General features: G+C 41.3%; 5 protein-coding genes across 10 annotated transcripts; all 5 read left to right on the top strand.

Moving 5' to 3' along the window:
* Positions 1-75: 75 nt before the first annotated feature.
* Positions 76-768, top strand: LOC108109531 (cytochrome c oxidase subunit 7A1, mitochondrial). The gene is made up of 2 exons (XM_017218095.2): positions 76-204; positions 267-768. The coding sequence occupies exons 1-2, from the start codon at positions 178-180 to the stop codon at positions 549-551; spliced, it is 312 nt and encodes a 103-aa protein (XP_017073584.1). The 5' UTR covers positions 76-177; the 3' UTR covers positions 552-768.
* A 70-nt stretch (positions 769-838) lies between these two features.
* Positions 839-3,886, top strand: LOC108109520 (dipeptidyl peptidase 3). 2 transcript variants are annotated; one of them, XM_017218074.2, is made up of 4 exons: positions 839-913; positions 1,241-1,459; positions 1,525-1,831; positions 1,884-3,886. In XM_017218074.2, the coding sequence occupies exons 2-4, from the start codon at positions 1,296-1,298 to the stop codon at positions 3,777-3,779; spliced, it is 2,367 nt and encodes a 788-aa protein (XP_017073563.1). In that variant the 5' UTR covers positions 839-913; positions 1,241-1,295; the 3' UTR covers positions 3,780-3,886. The 2 variants fall into 2 exon arrangements, with proteins under 2 accessions (XP_017073563.1, XP_017073564.1); XM_017218075.2 differs by lacking the exon at positions 1,241-1,459 and having other exon boundaries at positions 844-913.
* An 88-nt stretch (positions 3,887-3,974) lies between these two features.
* LOC108109521 (trichohyalin) lies at positions 3,975-5,735 on the top strand. 3 transcript variants are annotated; one of them, XM_017218078.2, is made up of 3 exons: positions 3,975-4,080; positions 4,224-5,067; positions 5,127-5,735. In XM_017218078.2, exons 2-3 carry the CDS (start codon positions 4,297-4,299, stop codon positions 5,661-5,663), a joined length of 1,308 nt encoding a protein of 435 aa, XP_017073567.1. In that variant the 5' UTR covers positions 3,975-4,080; positions 4,224-4,296; the 3' UTR covers positions 5,664-5,735. The 3 variants fall into 3 exon arrangements, with proteins under 3 accessions (XP_017073567.1, XP_017073566.1, XP_017073568.1); XM_017218079.2 differs by having other exon boundaries at positions 4,025-4,041; XM_017218077.2 differs by having other exon boundaries at positions 3,975-5,067.
* A 449-nt stretch (positions 5,736-6,184) lies between these two features.
* On the top strand, positions 6,185-9,223 carry LOC108109544 (autophagy-related protein 13 homolog). The gene has a single exon (XM_017218113.2). It carries the CDS (start codon positions 6,492-6,494, stop codon positions 8,067-8,069), a length of 1,578 nt encoding a protein of 525 aa, XP_017073602.1. The 5' UTR covers positions 6,185-6,491; the 3' UTR covers positions 8,070-9,223.
* Positions 9,224-13,950: 4,727 nt separating this feature from the next.
* Positions 13,951-17,486, top strand: LOC108109539 (LIM and senescent cell antigen-like-containing domain protein 1). 3 transcript variants are annotated; one of them, XM_017218105.2, is made up of 7 exons: positions 13,970-14,074; positions 14,311-14,411; positions 15,723-15,842; positions 16,119-16,424; positions 16,480-16,621; positions 16,684-16,942; positions 17,000-17,486. In XM_017218105.2, the coding sequence occupies exons 2-7, from the start codon at positions 14,398-14,400 to the stop codon at positions 17,194-17,196; spliced, it is 1,038 nt and encodes a 345-aa protein (XP_017073594.1). In that variant the 5' UTR covers positions 13,970-14,074; positions 14,311-14,397; the 3' UTR covers positions 17,197-17,486. The 3 variants fall into 3 exon arrangements, with proteins under 3 accessions (XP_017073596.1, XP_017073594.1, XP_017073593.1); XM_017218107.2 differs by lacking the exon at positions 14,311-14,411 and having other exon boundaries at positions 13,951-14,074; XM_017218104.2 differs by lacking the exons at positions 13,970-14,074; positions 14,311-14,411 and adding an exon at positions 15,599-15,654.
* Positions 17,487-17,530: the final 44 nt, after the last annotated feature.

The raw sequence follows: 17,530 nt of genomic DNA, 5'->3' as shown, positions 1-17,530 counted from the left end.
CACACAAAAGAGATCTTTATAGTTATGGATGAAGGTGGCGGATTTATAAAATTCAAATTTAAAGCAGTATTCTTTGAAATACCTATCTAGAAGAGGTCCTTTTTTGATTCCATTATACTTCATCTTTCGTTAGAAGTCAGACAAAATTTGTAACCACAAAAGTTACAAAAGCCATAAATGCTAAGAAACAGTCTATCCTTCCGCGTAAGTAGTACTAAACTCATTAAAAATAACATTTATTTACATCTGCATACATTTACATACAGCCCTTCCTTCGGGGAGTCGGTGAATTCGGTGCATTTTGTACACCTGTACGTTTATTTCGGAACTCAGCTGCTTTAAAATACGCTGCTGCAGCTGCAAAGACCACGCCAGGAAAATTACCCCCGAAAATGGCCAAGTTGAGGAAGCAATTTCAGGCTCAAAACGATTTGCCCATCTTTCTTAAGGGAGGAAGTATGGACAACATATTGTATAGGCTAACATGGGTGCTGTGTTTTTTGGGATTAGGTGGAGATATATGGTTGTGGCTTGGCTATATCATAGCATAAAATTATGGATTACGAAGATATTCCAAGTTTCGGGCGGGATTATATTATCATCTACATTGTTGGCATTATGTAGCTACTGAGCCATTACACTATACACAATTTCAACTTTTTCGTTTCTGTACATAATACATAATATACGGCAAATCAATTAAATATTAACTGAAGAATTTTTCCTTTACCTTTAAATGTAATAATAAATTCATATTAAACCGCCAAATATTTGCCATTCTCATGTCGGAGAAATATAAAGTTAGATAATATATAAATTTAATGTATAAAGCTGTATAGCAGCTGGTCACTTTACTTGCACAACTTGCAATTTTGTCGGCATTTTTTATTGCATTTTTTCTCACTTTTAAAAGGTAAGTAAGCACGAAATGCAAATTTAAATATCTTTTCCCGATAAAACACCATTGCCTGACAGGGTTTTGTTTGCTTTTGAATGACTAACCCGTTTTTTCAAACATTCACATTTTTCTGTGTAATCTGATAGTTCTTCACGTTTTTGGGCTCCATTTAAGCCATAGTTTTGTTTTGTAGATTCTTTTGGTAAAACATCGCTTAACTGCCACATCTGCAGTTTGGTCGGTTAGCCAGAGATAAATTTGCATCTATCATCAAGTTTTCATGTATTCCTCAAACGCTTTGGCTTTTCTTCCAAATTAAAGTAGTATTTTCACATTTTCCAGTTGAGCATCAAGTAATGTAAAGCCTTCAAAAAGAAAAGTTTAAAAATTCCCAGTTATGTTTTGGATAAAAGGGCTACAGAGATCCAGGCAGGAACTGAACAGGCTTTGTCAGATACGTAGTCGTCTAAATTACGGGAGTTTTCCCAGTATTCGCTCAGTTCGACCGCCAATCTCCATATCCAGAAGCTCGGGATTCTTTAGCTCCCTCGTTCGTTACAGGTATCTCCAGGTGTTATATCGTAACTAAATATCTTATCCATTCGGCTGTTTTGGTATCATTTTAGCTGCAGCGCCAATCTTCCCCAACCCGCTGAGATGGCCAGTAAAACCGCTCACTTCGTCCTGCCCAACACTCAGCCCATTGTCGATTTGGACTGCAAGAATGCCTTCGAGAGTCTAACTGAGAAGGAGAAGCACTATGCCCACCACTTCAGCCAGGCCTCTTGGGACGGCGGACTCATCGCTTTGATCCAATCCAGTCCAGAGGCACCACTCATCTTCTCCCTTCTACATCGCATATTCCTGGCAGAGAAAATCCCCGTTCTAAGGGCTAGCGCCCTGAAGGCGGGAGTTTCTGAGGATGAATTTACGGTAAGAAGAAAAATACATGTGCCGAACATTTGTAAAATAAGAACATTTTCAGGGCTTCCTGGTCTACGCCTGCGGTGTGTTCGCCAACACGGGCAATTACAAGGGCATGGGAGACAGTAAGATTGTGCCCAATTTATCCGAGCAGAAGTTCGAGGCCATAGTGAAGGCTTCGGCGGCATACGCTGATGAGCCACGCGTGGGCAAAATCTTCGACAAGGTCAAGAATCTAATCTATGCCCTGGAGGCGCGCAACGAAATTCTGGGATTTGCTCCCGACGGAGTCACTACCTACTGGTCGGACAACTGCACGAAGGAGGATGCAGAGATTGTAAATACCTGGCTGACCTCAAAACGCATCGAACCATACATGTGCCGCACCTTTAAAGTGGTTGAAAATAATCGCACTTTATACGATGTGAAGTTGGGTTCAGTGGCGGAGTCTGCTCAAGACGGAATCACACTTCCGACGGAAGAATTCAACGGTAACCTGTTCAGGGTAACCCGCGGTGACTACCAAAAGCTGCTAGAGCGTGTCAACCAACATTTGCTGGAGGCCCAGAAGTACTCGGCCAATGAAAACGAGTCTAAGATGATCGAGCACTACGTAAGGTCCTTTGAACAGGGTTCGCTGGCCGAGCACAAGAACGGATCGCGTTGGTGGATTAAGGACAAGGGACCAGTCATTGAGACCTACATTGGCTTCATTGAAACCTACAGGGATCCTGCTGGTGGTCGTGCTGAATTCGAGGGCTTCGTGGCAATAGTGAACAAGGAGTGCTCAGCTAAGTTCTCCGAACTGGTAAATCGCGCCGAGAAACTAATCGAGTACCTGCCATGGACGGAGCCATACGAAAAGGACTCCTACCTGAAACCAGACTTCACTTCTCTGGATGTTCTGACGTTTGCCGGCAGTGGAGTACCAGCGGGCATTAATATTCCCAACTACGATGAAATCCGTCAGGATGAGGGCTTCAAAAACGTTTCGCTGGGCAATGTCCTGGCCAACATTAACCGCAAGGATCCCATTCCGTTCCTTTCCGATGAAGATCAGACCCTAATGAAGGAGTACAAGGTGAAAGCTTTCGAGGTGCAAGTCGGTCTCCACGAGTTGCTGGGTCATGGCAGTGGTAAGCTGTTCCGCATCGACGAGAAAGGTGTATATAATTTCGACAAAGAGAACACCAAGAACTTGATCACCGGCGGACCCATCACCAAGTGGTATCTTCCGGGAGAAACGTACGACACCAAGTTCGGAGCCATTGGATCCTCATACGAGGAGTGCCGCGCCGAGGCTGTGGGCTTGTACCTCTCCCTGCAGCCGGACATCCTGGAGATCTTCGGTTTCAAGGACAAGGTGGAGCAAGACAATATTATCTATGTCAACTGGCTAAGTCTTATTTGGAATGGAATGGGAGTGGCTCTGGAGATGTTTAACCCGAAATCCAAGCTCTGGTTGCAGGCACACTCCCGCGCGCGCTTTGTGATCATGAAGGTGCTGCTGGAGGCAGGTGAAGGATTTGTTAAAGTCGAGGAAACTGAGGACGGCAAGAACCTCCGGTTGACTGTGGATCGCAGCAAGATCGATACCGTGGGCAGGAAGGCACTTGGCGAATTCTTGACCAAGTTGCAGGTGTACAAATCAACAGCTGACATCGATGCGGCCTCCGCCATGTACGAGCACTATTCGAAAGTAAACGAGAGCGGCTCTCATCCGTGGTTTAAGTGGCGAGATATATGTCTGGCACACAAAAAACCGCGCATGATTCTCGTCCAGGCCAACACGGTGATCGACGAGAACAAGAAGGTCCAACTGAAAACCTATGAACCCAGCCACGAAGGCTATATCCAGTCGTGGGTGGAACGCTATCCCAACACTGACGTCGACGACCTGCTAGAGAACATCGTGGAGAAGGACAAAAAGTACTTCCCGACTGCCTTCAAAAACTAAAAAAATTTGCATTTAATACTTTCTCCCTTATTTCAAGACAATTTGTTAACTATGATTTTGAGATAAAATTATGAAACAGTCATGTAATGGCAAAGATAAAATTGCAATTTATAGCGTTTATTTTACGTTTTTTTTAGTAATTCATTCTAAAAGTATTTTGAGTGAATGGCAATTAATGCAACTCCTGATCGTTATTGCCATTCACAAAAAACGGAAACAAGGACCTGTGATATATTGTTTCAACGATTAGGACAATATTTAGGTGGTTAATTGGTTATACTTATTAAATAATACAATGGAGGTATTATGACTATAAATCTTAAAGTGGAATCCACTCATAGTAGCCCGACAGAACTGTGATGTTTATTTTATTTTGTTTTCTTAATTTGATTCGATTTACTGTATTTCTGTTTGTGTCGTCGTAACAACCATGGCAACTACAAGGAATCATGGTAACCAGGACCCTGGAATTTTCAACATTGGCAAACCGCAATTCAACGTTCCACGGTCACTACGAATGCAGCACGACTTCAATAGCTCGCGACTGATCCAGGAGATGCAACACGACCTAGAAAAGGTGAACCGCAGTCTCGAGCTCTCCATGGAGAACCCCTTGACTCGGGATTTCATCGAGAAGGCAGCGATGACGCAGGAAATGCAGGCGATGAAGCACGCAGAGTTTGTGGAGAAGAAACGTCGCCAGAAGTTGAGGCGGGATTGCGAGGAACTGCGGGATTTGGCAGAGCAATTACGTTTAGCAGCCATTTCCAAGGAGCTAGCTGAAAATTTGGAGGACCGCAAAAGGCAGCGACAGCTGGCTGTTAAAATGGAGGCCAGAGAAGTGGCCGAGGAGCGTTGTCTATTGGAGGAAAAGCAAAGAGAAAAAGAAGCCGCTCTCAAGGAAGAACAACGCCGCCTGAGGGAGTCCTTGGCTGAACAAATGGAGGAGAACCGCCGCCGGCGCCAACAGGAACACGCCCAGGTGATGAACGACCGACAGCTTAGCTTGCTGCGGCAGAAGCAAATACAGGAAGAAGATCACGCCCAGCAGCTAGAGGCAGCGCGTAAGAAGATACAAAAGCGAAAGGATATGTTGCAGTCTATTAAGGAGAACCAGGAACATAAGGAACGGCAAAGGGCTCAGAACAACCAGGAGTTGGGTAATTTAGTCCAAAAACAAACCGAGATTGAGGAGAGGAAGCTCCAGCTTGAGGCGGAACGCCAGGAGGTGCAGCGAAAGAAGCAGGAGATCAGCATACGACTGGGCCAGGAGGTCCTGGAAATCCAGGTTAGTCCTCTCGATCTTTATATTAAGTATGTACTTAATAATACACACTCTTCTTGCAGAACAAAAAGCGCCTTCGGGACAATTTGCTGTTGGATCTGTTGGAGGCGGAGTACACCGCGAAGAGTGATGAGCGCTTTCGCCAACAGATACAGCAGGAGCAAATATCACGCCGGCGCACAAGGCAAGAATTGGATCGTTATCGCCAAGAGGTGGAGCATCATAAGATGGCCCAAATGCAACTGAAACGAGCGGAGATAGCCGCCCGACAACAGGAGGCCCCCGATATGAGTATCCAGGAGTCCGAGAAGCAGCTTGAGGAATACCGCAGACGCAGAGCGCATGGAGCAACCTTACTAGCCATGATCGAGGATAATCAGCGAAAACGGGCGGAGGCCACCGCTGAAAATGTCCAGTATTTCGATATGAAGGCCAAGACCGATGCCGAGCAACTGGAGCAAATCAAACAAGAGCGTCTGTTGATGTTAGGTCAGGTGCCGACCTCCGTTCTTCGATATCTTCCCAAACATGTCCTGACCTCCACGGATCGAGAGCATTTTTGCCGAGATGACGTGCAGATGGGCGGCGGGGATTCCTAGTCTTTTGGCATCATTCCATATTGTTATTCCAAGACGGCCTTGTTTGTTTTTATTAAATAACAACAAAATATATATATAATTAATTTAAATGCGCGCCAATCTGCGTACGTGACGTGTATCATTTAGGCACCCAGTGTTGAATTAGAAGTTGTGGCCACACCTCGTCATAGCAGAAAGTGATTTAATAAATAACAGATTGTATACACTGGCATCGGATCTGTAACAGCGAAATGGGTTATGAAAAAATACCAAAAATACTCTTGTTATTTTTGGATAAATAATATTTAATAAATAGGTATTTAACTCCACGTTGATATCTGGTCATTATATTTAAAATATTTAATAAAAAAATTTCATAAAACATATAACAGGGGAAAATTTAACTCGGAGATTCGGATTTTAGATGTTTTTGCAGATGCGATGTCAGTGGGAATATAGCCTTTTATGTTGATGCAAACGACAGTGTGAGTGGGCGTTGAGTTGGTATTTTTTAGTGCTTTTTGGCATATTTTCATCGCAGTTTTCTCAATGGCTAACGCTGACGCTGACTTTAAACGAAAATAGTGGGATGGAACTGGCGTACAAACAATAACACGGAATCACAGTGAAAGGGCGTTGCACAAATGACAGTGTTTTTGGCAAAATGCCCGGTCGAGTTTTAATTAACGTTTAGCAGTGCCTAGAAAGCAAAGTGCGCGACGCGAAAACAAGAGAACCGCGACAAAACAAAACGCGGAAATAGAAAAGTGAAAAAAATCCAAACGCAGACAGCGAACTTTGGACACAGACAATCGCAAACACACAGGGAAAACAAAGAAAAACGGAAAAATGTCTGCGCAGCGTCTAAATGCAGCAGAGCGGGATCTGGAGAAGTTCATAAAGTTCTTGGTTTTAAAGTCCACCCAGGTGGTGGTACAATCCCGACTGGGCGAGAAGATGCAGACGCAGTGTAATCCACTGGCGGGCAGCGATTGGTTCAACATCGCCGTCCAGGATCATCCGGAGGTCCTCGACGAGACCAAGCGGGCCCTTAACCTGAAGGCAGGAGAGAGCATTTTGCACCGACTGCCACTGTGCGTGGAAATCTCACTGAAAACTGCCGAGGGTGACCAGATGGTCCTAGAGGTGTGGTCCCTAGACCTAATACAACCACAGAACGGTTCCTCCCCAGCCGCAAATGATCTGAATCCCGAGGGTCAGACACTGAAAGCAGCCCACGCCATCTACAATCGCATGGGTATCATGCTTAAGTCCCTCATCTCTCTGACACGCACCACACCCGCTTACAAGTTGTCCCGTCGCCAGTGTCCCGATTCGTATGGCATCTTCTACAGGATTTATGTAGATAGGCCACAGGTTCACACTCTGGGCGAGGGCCACAAGCACGTGAAGATCGGGCAACTTAGCACGATTGTGGGCTCGTTGGTCATGTCCGTTGCGTACCGCACCAAGCTGACTATCTCACCAACGGCAGCCCAAGCGGAGAGCAACACAATTATGCTTAAATCGGACCACTTTAGACCCGCCACAGATGCCAGTACTCCTGGGAACCAGCAGCAGCTTCAAAATGGCACAGCTGTGGCAAAAAAATTGGGTTTGGGTGGCCTCAACCCTACTCAAGGCTCAGGAGATCGGCGCTATATTGACATAGAGAAGCCTCTTCGCCCGGGAGCCTTCACTGATATGGGCAAACTGAAGCAGTACACGGAGGATGATTATGTGCTGCCGGAAACTCCGCCCTTTGAGTGGCTTTTACGAGGACGCGGCTCTGTGGAGTCCCTCAACCGCCTGGATAACAATTCAACCGCCAGTGTGCTCAGCAGCAATAACAACAATAATCCACAGGACAGTAAACTCAACCAGATCAGCAATCTTAACAATAACTCAACGGGTTTTAAAAGTTTCGAGAAAAACTCCGGAAACTCAGTGTCACCCATTAAGAGCCTGCTGATCCCCGCCAGCGCTACAACCACGTATCGTCACCATTCGGAACCGGTGCTGCAACCACCGCCCGATGATGATAATTTGCTCAAGGAGCTGCACTTTCCCTTTGCCTCACCCACGTCGCATGTCAACGATCTGGCCAAGTTCTACAGAGAATGCTATCATGCGCCACCACTCAAGGGTCTCAACGAACTACAGGCTGAGATCTCTTCGGCTTCCTCGACCCCTCCAGCATCTAGTAGTGCCTCCGGCAAAGGAGGAGCATCGTGTGGTCCAACAGCAGCAGCGACTGCGATTGCCACCAGCGCCGCTGATGCTAGTGCTATGGATGATCTTTCCCGGCAATTGGAGCAGTTCGAGACATCACTAGAGGATTACGATAAATTGGTCTCGCAATTTGGACTTACGGGCTCCTCGTCAACGGGCAGCCGCAGCAGTGGTGGCCTCCAAATGAGCAACTGAGTTGGAAAATACCCCTAGAAGTGTCATTAGTTAGTTATTCTTTAAAAAGGGGCGGTCAATATGCAGAGAGGCAAGGATAAACTGAAATATCAAGGACAATTTTGGGAAAAGAGTTTGGGAAGTATAGGTCTAAGGTTCAATTTATCCTGCAAGATTTTAAAGTAAAGTAAAATATTTAAAGTAGGTCGGAGCCGTCATTTTAAAGTTATAAGGAATGTTAAATGACGTGAAATTTTTTGTTAAGATAGCCTATTTTCTTATCAGTTCAGAGGAATTGTAATGCAACTTTGTTAGTTCAAATCGGATTTGAGACCTATAGTTCTACTTAAGCTCTTGCTTAAAATTGTCCAAAGATTGTCAACTAAATAATGGACCCGCCCCACTATTTATATATGTATGTCATTGTGTTAAGTTGAGTTGATAGGCTGCTATTTGATATTACCCACTATGTAAATACTATATATAGGCTTATGTAGGCTCTAGGTCCGTCTAAGTTGTATATAGGAGTAGAGAGCTCATGTCACGTTTCAAAGTTTCCGATGCAGCAGTTTAGACCCTAGACACAAATACATGAATAAGTACCACATGCATATGCATATATATATATATATATGGCTATATAGCTTTTGCATATGGTAGTAAGTTGGGCGTACTCGTCGCTTGTTTGTTTGTTTGTTTCTTTGTTCAAGTGCCTTTCGCCTGCTTGTAAGTGAAATATAAAAAATCATGTATATAAATAAATAACTATAGATAACAGCAATTAATCAGAAAGCTAAAAGGTTTATTTCTGTTGTAAGTGAGAAAAACCAAACAAAAAAATGAAAAGCCAGATGACGAACTGTTCGATCTATGCAAATGCATAACTACTAATCGAAAAAGAAGCGAAACTAATCGAAAGACTTGAAGCATAACGAAATATATCTATCCTAACTTAGTTGGTACTGTCGGGAAGTTGAAAAGAACAGCTAGTGTTTTTCTTTTATCTTTAATCGTTGGTCGCTGTTGCTTATTTATTGGTTTTGAAATTGCTAAATTATGCCTAAATATGAGAATATCAATTCGAGTATACATTAAAAGTACGCTAAACAATATGAGACTAAGTAAATTTATACATATAAAAAATGAATAAAAGCAATTGTTAATCAAGACACTAATCAAAATGTTTACTTTCTGTCCAAAGAGGCGTGTCACTTGTTGACTGTATATATAGATAGTATGTGACCTAAAGATACCCTTGGCAAAAGATGAAGAAGATCGCTATTTATATGTTGGATCTGATATCTAGGCACTTTACTGAAAGGCCTGAGGTCATGTGACTTACCTATATGAGAAACGAGATAAAGTGTTTATTAAACACTCCCCCCAAAGGGTTTTTCCACCGCTTTAAACTGGTTATCGTTTGTTTTCATTTTGCATACTTTATCGTTCTGCCTGGCATTTCGTATTCGTATTCTATCACTCAATCTGGTATTGTATAATGTACGTCAGAGTCGAGAGTGTTGCGCTGCACCTGCTTACCTGGCAGTTTGTTGTGGCTGTTATCAATTAACATGCGATTAGTATTCTCGATCTCAACACAGCTGACGACTCTCCCAGATGACTATAGTATATATATGTATGTTCTTTCAGCTAATCTCTGTTACTATTTGCGCACTCCGTTTAGATTGCAGTTTTTTTCTCGCATTTCAGCTGGCATTTTAGTTCATTCCATTGCGAATTAACGTCACTATGGCAACGACATCGTAGAGGCTAAATAGTTTTATTTTTAACTAAGCACATAACGAACGTATATACATTTAATATTATTTTTTATTATTTGTTGTTATCTGCTGTTTTGCTTTGTGCCCGATTCTTTCTTTCGAGTGCTAATGACATTGTCATAGTGCAAAACAAATGGACAGCTGTACACGCTTTTCGTTGCCTTCACGTGAGTGGGTGGCCTGAGGAGTTCAGATGGGGTGGTTTATATATTTTACTCGGGTTTATGACTCTATAAAATTGATAACCCACTATATACCAGTTCTTTAATGTTCATCTATCAGGTAAACAAGTTATGTAAAATTATTCTACTTGAATAGAGCTAAGAATAGCTAACTTCCCTTTTACAAAAAAATGTTTGTTTGTTTTTCTTAAGTATTACCAGTAATTTAAACACCTGTTTTTGATTCAAAACTTGTTTATATAATTCTTAGCGTTTTGAACTTCTAATTATATTTGCTGTCATTATAATATCATGGAGTTTTAGGAGACTTCTTTTTAAACCTATCTTTGTCCTACATAAATTCTAGTTTGAAGATTTGCTATGCAATATCCCAGACTATATTTTATAATTTTTACGATTATTTTTAGTTTTTGGGGTCATTTTCTTATCTGCTTAGCAACAGTTTGGAATGTTCTTGGTCAACTGTTTAGCGGTAGAAAAGTTTTAGTACAAAATTTGTCCGCTTTAAAATAATATCAAAAAGCTTTCAGTTTTTATAGCGACTATGCTAGATTGGCCGCCAAAAATAGAGAGCAGCGGAAATGTCTAGACTGTCTGGGCAGGCTATTCTGAGTTTGTGCCCCCCCGCGGTAATGAACTTTGTAATAGGTCCGAAAGATAGTACTTAACGATCGCACCTTGGCGACAACAGGTCGCCGGCACTGCATTTGTGTGTGGGGATACCACTCGCTATATATATGCACACAGATTTTGTGCTGGCTTTCGGTTTTAATGGTCAAACATTTTCGCCGTCTGCCTTTGTCTGAAGTTCGCTGTTGCCAAGCGCCGAAATGGTGACGCGTTGCCAACAATTGAATGTATTTATTTGGCTTTTGGCTTCGGCCTGCATATAAAATGCAAACTTTGGCAGGCGGGAAAATTGCTTTCGAGCGCATTTCGTTTTTTATATATGTATGTATGTATTTTCCCCTGCCGGTGCCAACGCTCTAAATACGCTGCCCACGGGAACCGGATTGCACGCTCTCCCCCGGTTTTTCCCTCTTTTCCGGCGCCCACGCACATCAAATTGAATTATTCACAGTCTGGCCTCGGAAAACCAATGTCTTAAAAAAATGATTTTTTGGTGATCTTTAGAGCTTTGCTAGCTCTTTTAAATATTTAAATTTATATAACTAGCCTTTGTTAAAATCATACAAAATTATTTTAATATTAATGTTTTAAGACATTGAAACTTATATCTTGGAAATGAGTTTGAAAAATTTTATTTATTTAAATACAAAAAGATTTATGTTAAACTAAATATGAGTTAAAACTTAGAATAGGAGACAAAACTAGTTTTTTCTAATCATAAGTGGTTTCATAAAGAAGCCAAGACTAAAGATCATTTTAATACAAAGCACTTAGAAATGTTTATGTTTTAGTCAAGTGTCTCGGGTTATGGAGGTCAGACTGTATTTTCTTGGGGCAGCGGAATTTTTTGATTGTATTCACGTGCCGAGGTAAACCGTTTCAGTTCAAGTAAAATTCCCCCCGCAAGGTGGATTTCTGTTTCGGTTTCGAAATTTCTTGATAAGCTTGTCCGAGCAATAACGATAAACAACAAATGGCGATAAGACAGGGCCTAAATGCAATGCGGACGCGGTCAGAGCTATAATTGCGTTTTTATGCAATGCCACCGCGCCGCATATTTGGAATTTTTATGCCAAGAAATCAACAAACAAACAAAAAACGATGAATGGACGAGCTTGGAAGCTCAAACTCAAAGCTTTTATGCAGCTGCAATTGCTTTGAGTTGCAATCCAAGAGAAACCCACGTTTGTACAGGGGCGTCTTAAATAACCCCCCTTAAAAGTTGTAAATCCGGAAAACCGCGGAAAATTTGTTTACTATCAGTTCGATTTCAATAAAGCCGATTAGCTTGTCAGACATATGACAAGAAAATCACTCTACAGATTATAAAGAAGATTAGAAATTTCTGGTTTAGAAATCTCATATTGCTATCAGTTTCAAAACATCGTTATAATGCATTCCAAATAGACTTGATGTCATAAAATAATCAAAGTAGTAGTTATGTATTTAATGAGTAAGGTCGGATGATGTGATTCTAATTTATATACTAAAATCTCCTTATTTATTAAGACATTTCAGATCAAAAGTTTTAAAAACCCCTTGAAATCTGTAAACTTGCACCACTGGCAGTCAGCCGTACTAGTTGTCCATCTGGTTTGCCGGCTTTGGAACCCAGCTGCAATAATAGAGAGCATAATTTAATTTATTTTTAGACACCCACTGCAACTGCATCTGCATCCGCTGTAGTAGTCTTCCACATTCCATACCGCTTTCCATATGTTTTAACATGTTGCTCATACGCCCGAGTCTCCGAGTCAGAATTTCGAGGGCCTGTGGAATGAGGGGGCTTGCCTTGGCGAATTTTTTTGGTAAACAACAGCATAAAATCATGCGTAATAAACTTACAGCTGGGCGTTGCTACGTGCCGAAAGTCTCGCAGTTCCTCCGGTTTCCAGGTTCCACTGCCACAGCCAGCAACCCACTCCATTTCCACCACCTTTTACCAAACATGTGACAGTGTGCACCGAAAGAAATAACTGTATTTGATTTGATAAATCAATTTGACCATTTTATAGTACAAATTCGTATGTTAGAAATTTTCTAACTTGTTATTATTTTTTTTTAATGTGCAACATTTTTCACAAATCAAATTGGTATAATTGTTAAACCAAATATTTTGCTGCTTATTTTTCAGTGCTTGATGTGGATGGTATGGAAATGATATGATGACGTGTGGATTCCATGTTGTTCTTATGGCGATTGTTTTTCTGCCATCTCGCTCGCACACTCTGCGGCCTTGCCGGCCACCTTGTTTGTTTTTTGTCTTTGCTGGAAAAAAACTCATTTAATAATAATAAATAAAGGCGACTGACAAAAGAGTGAGATTGATAAACAAAGAGCGCTGATCGATTCGCCAGGCAAACCGTTTTAACGGGACAACGCTCCATAAAAATAAAGCGATACAAATAAAGCAAAATTCGAAACTGCAGCTGGCGGTTTTATCTCTCTCTTTTGTACATTCCGGAAGTCGGCGAGGGGTGTTACGAAAATATGACCCTCACACCCACAAGGCGGAAGTTTGCCGCAAACAGCCACTCGAAAAAACAAATAAAACAAACAAATAATGCATTTACATGCATTAACGGTGTATCTACACTAAAAAATAATTCAAATTATTGATTACTTACCTGTAAGCGGATAAAAAAAAATCTTATAGCTGTTTAATATCATTTATCATAACTGTTTATGCCATTTTATACCTTTATAATTTTTATTATAATTATAAGACTAACAACAGATAACAATTACTTTATTCATACATATAAAGCTCGTAACTCTTATTTTTCTTATCAACAATACCCAGTACCTACTACTGACACGCAGTGACATTGATATGGTTTTATATTGTAAAGAATATGACATTGAATTCTTGCGTGTGCCCCTGCATATTTATTTATTTTCCCAAATGCAATGAAACACTGCAAGAAAATCAATCAAATTCAATGTCAAAGGGGGTTTCCTGCCTGCAGTACAAATTAGCATGTGAACGAATCTTGTTTATAAACAAATAGTTTATGGATGTATATGCTCGAGGCAGTTTTGCTGATAAGAGGGCATTACGAAACCTTTTCTAAGAACAACAGTTAGCAAGCAGTTGATAAGAAGTTGAGACAAAGAAGAAAAAATGCCACACAGTGATAAGCATGGCGCCTTAAATCGTAAAATTCTTTTTAGCAAATGTATTTTGATAACTAAGACTAATCGCAAAGTGTTTAGGAGAAAGTAATTTTCAAATTGGCGCTCAACGGTAAGCTATCGATTGATTTCCCAGGGCTACCTGGCCCAGAAACTGATGGCGTTATCGATAGCCAGGTATTTTTTAGTGTCAAAATATAGTTTTTTTCTGCGTCTGTTTCCACGGAAGCTGTTAATTAAATGAAGTAAAATTAATTGTCCACAAAAAGTGGCTTTAATTAAAAAGGGTTGTCAGAAGGTAAAAATGTGTTTTCCTTGTGAAAAGAAGTGTGTTGGTGGAATATGTGAAAGTTAGTGAAATTCCTAAGTTTTGCCTATTTTGGCAAAACCCGTTGTTGTTGTTTTTGTGCTCTTGAAAGTGCTGCGCCTTCTGTCCTATTGGCTGGAAATCAACCGGATCTGGCTAGGAACCCGCTAAACCGACATATCCGAAAGCCAGAAGACACAGATTGATCATTTTTATATGTTTTGCAGTGTTTCGCTCGGCGTGATCTGAAAAAGTCGTAGACCAGTTGCAACAGGTGCAAATCGCAAGTGAAAGCCAACAGCAAAAGAAAAGAAATGCCGCCCGTGCAGTAAGCAGAATGTTCCGCCCCACTTTCCAAACGTCCTTGGCTTAAAAACGCCCATTTATTGCATCATTTGGCAGCCCTAAAAATCATTGTGACCCATAATTCGCATATCTTCGCATTCCGTTTAAAACTAGAAAATCTAACTAAGGCTGACAATGGCAATCATTTATGCCCTCATCCATTCTTAACCCTCTGCAATCCCATGCGGGCGATTTGGGCCCCTATGGAATGCAATTTTCCTGCCAGATGTTTACCCCATCGATGACGTCATGGAACATTCAAATTTATTTTTAAAACACCGCCACTTGAGTCAGTGTGTGTGTGCTTGTGTGCGAGTGTCTGTGTATTGTTTACTATTTGTTTGTGGGTCTGTGTCTGTCGGTTTTTGATGAGTGGGCGCCTTTCGTGTTGGCGGCAAATCTAAATCCAAATCGAATTCGATGTTTGAATTTCTAACCCATTTAAGGGGTAAAAGAATGTTCATTGATTAAATTAGTGACGCGGAGACACAATGCTGGTTAACTATGTATGCCAAGAAAATATAAGGATCTTATTATGAAATGCATTATTTAATAATTGTGTTGTTAAATTCTTTAATTTGTAAAGTAATATGTATTCCAGATGAAAAAGAATTCGGAGATAAAGAATTTGAAAAAAAATTTGGAAATTTTTGTCAAACTCAAGCTATGAATCATAAACCACAATTTTAAATTTTCTTAGATCCAGACCCTTAGAATAAATTAAATATTGTTTTTTTTAGTATAGTTTTGAATATTTTCACATAAGAATTAAGTTGAATGTTGACATATAAAAACAGACTCTTCTTCTGATATCATGATATCTATAACACAGAATATGCGTTGCCCCGATTACTTTATAAAATCCGTGTACTCGAATCACCTTTTGTTATCAGCTAGATATGTAATCTTCAGTGCATATATGATCACTGCATTCTACCTGTTCAGCAATGATATCTTACCCATCACCGGAGTCATCACATCCGCACCGTTTAATGCTTGATATCCAACTGCCATGCGACACTCACTGTAATAAAAGCTAAAAGTCCAAGGAATGCCAGAGAGCTTTTCGGCTGGGCATTCGATGGAAATATGATTCAGTCAGCGTCAACAGAGCCGGCAGAGCGATAAGTCTCATTGTTTTGTCCAGTTTCTGACTTCACGCCCTACCCTAAAGTCGTTTTCCTTCGTGCTCAAGCTATAACCATGATGTACTCCAAGGCAAAGATGTACAGGCCTCGAAAATGGCACATTTTTACCAGAAAACTAATTCAGATGTCTTCTCCTGAATTTACAGAGTCCAGGCAACAAACATGTCGCTGGGTGCAATGCATTGCACGAGATGTGCCGATGGATTCGAACCCACCGAAAAGATCGTCAACTCCAATGGAGAACTATGGCACACGCAGTGCTTTGTGTAAGTAGAAGCTATATATGTCGGGATTTTTTTATAAGGATTCCCATTTTGAAATAATGTTTTCAAAAACCATTTGTTTAAAAAGACTTTAATAATAGGAAGAAATAACAAAATTAAACATTAAACCATTTGTATGACGAAAGAAGTCGATCAGCGATAAGTATTCCCCACCCAAGCTTAACAAACATAATGAATAAGGCTATACTTCTTATATTTATTTATCAGGCTTTTTGGGTTTTATAGAATTTCTTTTAATTATTTTAATTTGATTTCCAGATGTGCTCAGTGCTTTCGACCATTCCAGGATGGCATCTTTTACGAATTCGAGGGTCGCAAGTATTGCGAACGTGACTTCCATGTTCTCTTCGCGCCCTGCTGCAACAAGTGCGGGGAGTTTGTCATCGGTCGCGTCATTAAGGCCATGTCAGCCAGCTGGCATCCTCAGTGCTTCCGCTGTCAATTGTGCGCCAAGGAGTTGGCCGACTGTGGTTTCATTAAGAACCAGAATCGCGCCTTGTGCCACGAGTGCAATGCCAAGGTGAAGGCAGAGATCACCGGCCGCTATGTATGCCAAAAATGCCAGTAAGTTTTGAAATCCTTTAATATAAATATGATCTTAAATTTCTGTACTATTCAGTGGCCTCATCGACGAGGAGCCTTTGCGTTTCCGAGGTGAAGTTTACCACGGGTATCACTTCAGTTGCACGGCCTGCGGAACGGAATTGGATTCCACAGCTCGAGAGGTCAAGAGTCGCCCAGGACTGGCCGCAAACGATATGGTAGGCCTTTTTTTGTTCAAAAATAATGTAATACTGTATAACATTTATATATTTCTTAACAGAACGAACTGTATTGTCTGCGTTGCCATGATAAAATGGGTATTCCTATATGCGGTGCTTGTCGTCGGCCAATTGAAGAAAGAGTGGTCACCGCGCTGGGAAAGCACTGGCATGTGGAGCATTTCGTGTGCGCCAAGTGTGAGAAACCTTTCCTGGGCCACCGGCACTACGAGAAGCGGGGTTTGGCCTACTGTGAGACCCACTATCATCAGCTCTTCGGCAACCTGTGCTTCGTTTGCAACCAGGTTATTGGAGGCGATGGTAAGAAGATTGCTAATCACATTGATGGGTGTTTGTAATGCAGTTTCATATCAACAGTTTTCACTGCCCTGAACAAGGCCTGGTGTGTGCATCATTTTGCCTGCTCCGTGTGCGACACAAAGATGACACAGAAGTCGAAGTTCTATGAGTATGACGAGAAGCCGGTGTGCAAAAAGTGCTATGAGCGATTCCCGAACGAGCTGCGGCGACGCCTGCGCACCGCCCACGAAATGACAATGAAAAAGAACATTTAATTGTCTGGGAGGGACCGTGCCTTGAATCCACACCAAACAGTGCCTTTGTCGTTGTATACCAGCTTCCGCTACCATTTTTTAACATTCGAGAAACAAAAACAAAACAAACTAAAACCTTTTGTGCATGTCTTTTCAATCTGTTGTAACCTTGTTGTGTGTAATTTCTAACATAAAGATCGTGAATCAACGGCAGCTATAGCTAGGGAACATATTAATTGTGTATTAACAGCTTTTAACGTTGTTATATAATTGAATTTTATTTATATATAAATGTTTTTAAAATGATAAAACGTAATGCTTATTTAGTCTGGTCGGAATTTTGAAATGCTTTGCA

Source organism: Drosophila eugracilis, unplaced genomic scaffold (assembly GCF_018153835.1).
Source record: "Drosophila eugracilis isolate 14026-0451.02 unplaced genomic scaffold, ASM1815383v1 contig_47, whole genome shotgun sequence".
NCBI lineage: Eukaryota > Metazoa > Arthropoda > Insecta > Diptera > Drosophilidae > Drosophila > Drosophila eugracilis.
Note: the sequence above shows the minus strand (reverse complement) of the source record. Positions and strands in the feature narration are given on the sequence as shown.

What these genes read in the sequence shown, in the direction of transcription:
- LOC108109521 (XM_017218077.2), top strand. Translation starts at nt 4,210, where the DNA reads ATGGCAACTACAAGGAATCATGGTAACCAGGACCCTGGAATTTTCAAC. An exon ending in AGGAGGTCCTGGAAATCCAG is followed by an intron (nt 5,068 to 5,126) that starts GTTAGTCCTCTC and finishes CTCTTCTTGCAG; the next exon opens with AACAAAAAGCGCCTTCGGGA.
- LOC108109531 (XM_017218095.2), top strand. Translation starts at nt 178, where the DNA reads ATGCTAAGAAACAGTCTATCCTTCCGC. An exon ending in GAAACAGTCTATCCTTCCGC is followed by an intron (nt 205 to 266) that starts GTAAGTAGTACT and finishes ATTTACATACAG; the next exon opens with CCCTTCCTTCGGGGAGTCGG.
- LOC108109539 (XM_017218104.2), top strand. Translation starts at nt 15,632, where the DNA reads ATGATGTACTCCAAGGCAAAGAT. An exon ending in ATGTACTCCAAGGCAAAGAT is followed by an intron (nt 15,655 to 15,722) that starts GTACAGGCCTCG and finishes CTGAATTTACAG; the next exon opens with AGTCCAGGCAACAAACATGT. An exon ending in CCAGGTTATTGGAGGCGATG is followed by an intron (nt 16,943 to 16,999) that starts GTAAGAAGATTG and finishes TCATATCAACAG; the next exon opens with TTTTCACTGCCCTGAACAAG.
- LOC108109544 (XM_017218113.2), top strand. Translation starts at nt 6,492, where the DNA reads ATGTCTGCGCAGCGTCTAAATGCAGCAGAGCGGGATCTGGAGAAGTTC.
- LOC108109520 (XM_017218074.2), top strand. Translation starts at nt 1,296, where the DNA reads ATGTTTTGGATAAAAGGGCTACAGAGATCCAGGCAGGAACTGAACAGG. An exon ending in AGCTCCCTCGTTCGTTACAG is followed by an intron (nt 1,460 to 1,524) that starts GTATCTCCAGGT and finishes GTATCATTTTAG; the next exon opens with CTGCAGCGCCAATCTTCCCC. An exon ending in TTTCTGAGGATGAATTTACG is followed by an intron (nt 1,832 to 1,883) that starts GTAAGAAGAAAA and finishes GAACATTTTCAG; the next exon opens with GGCTTCCTGGTCTACGCCTG.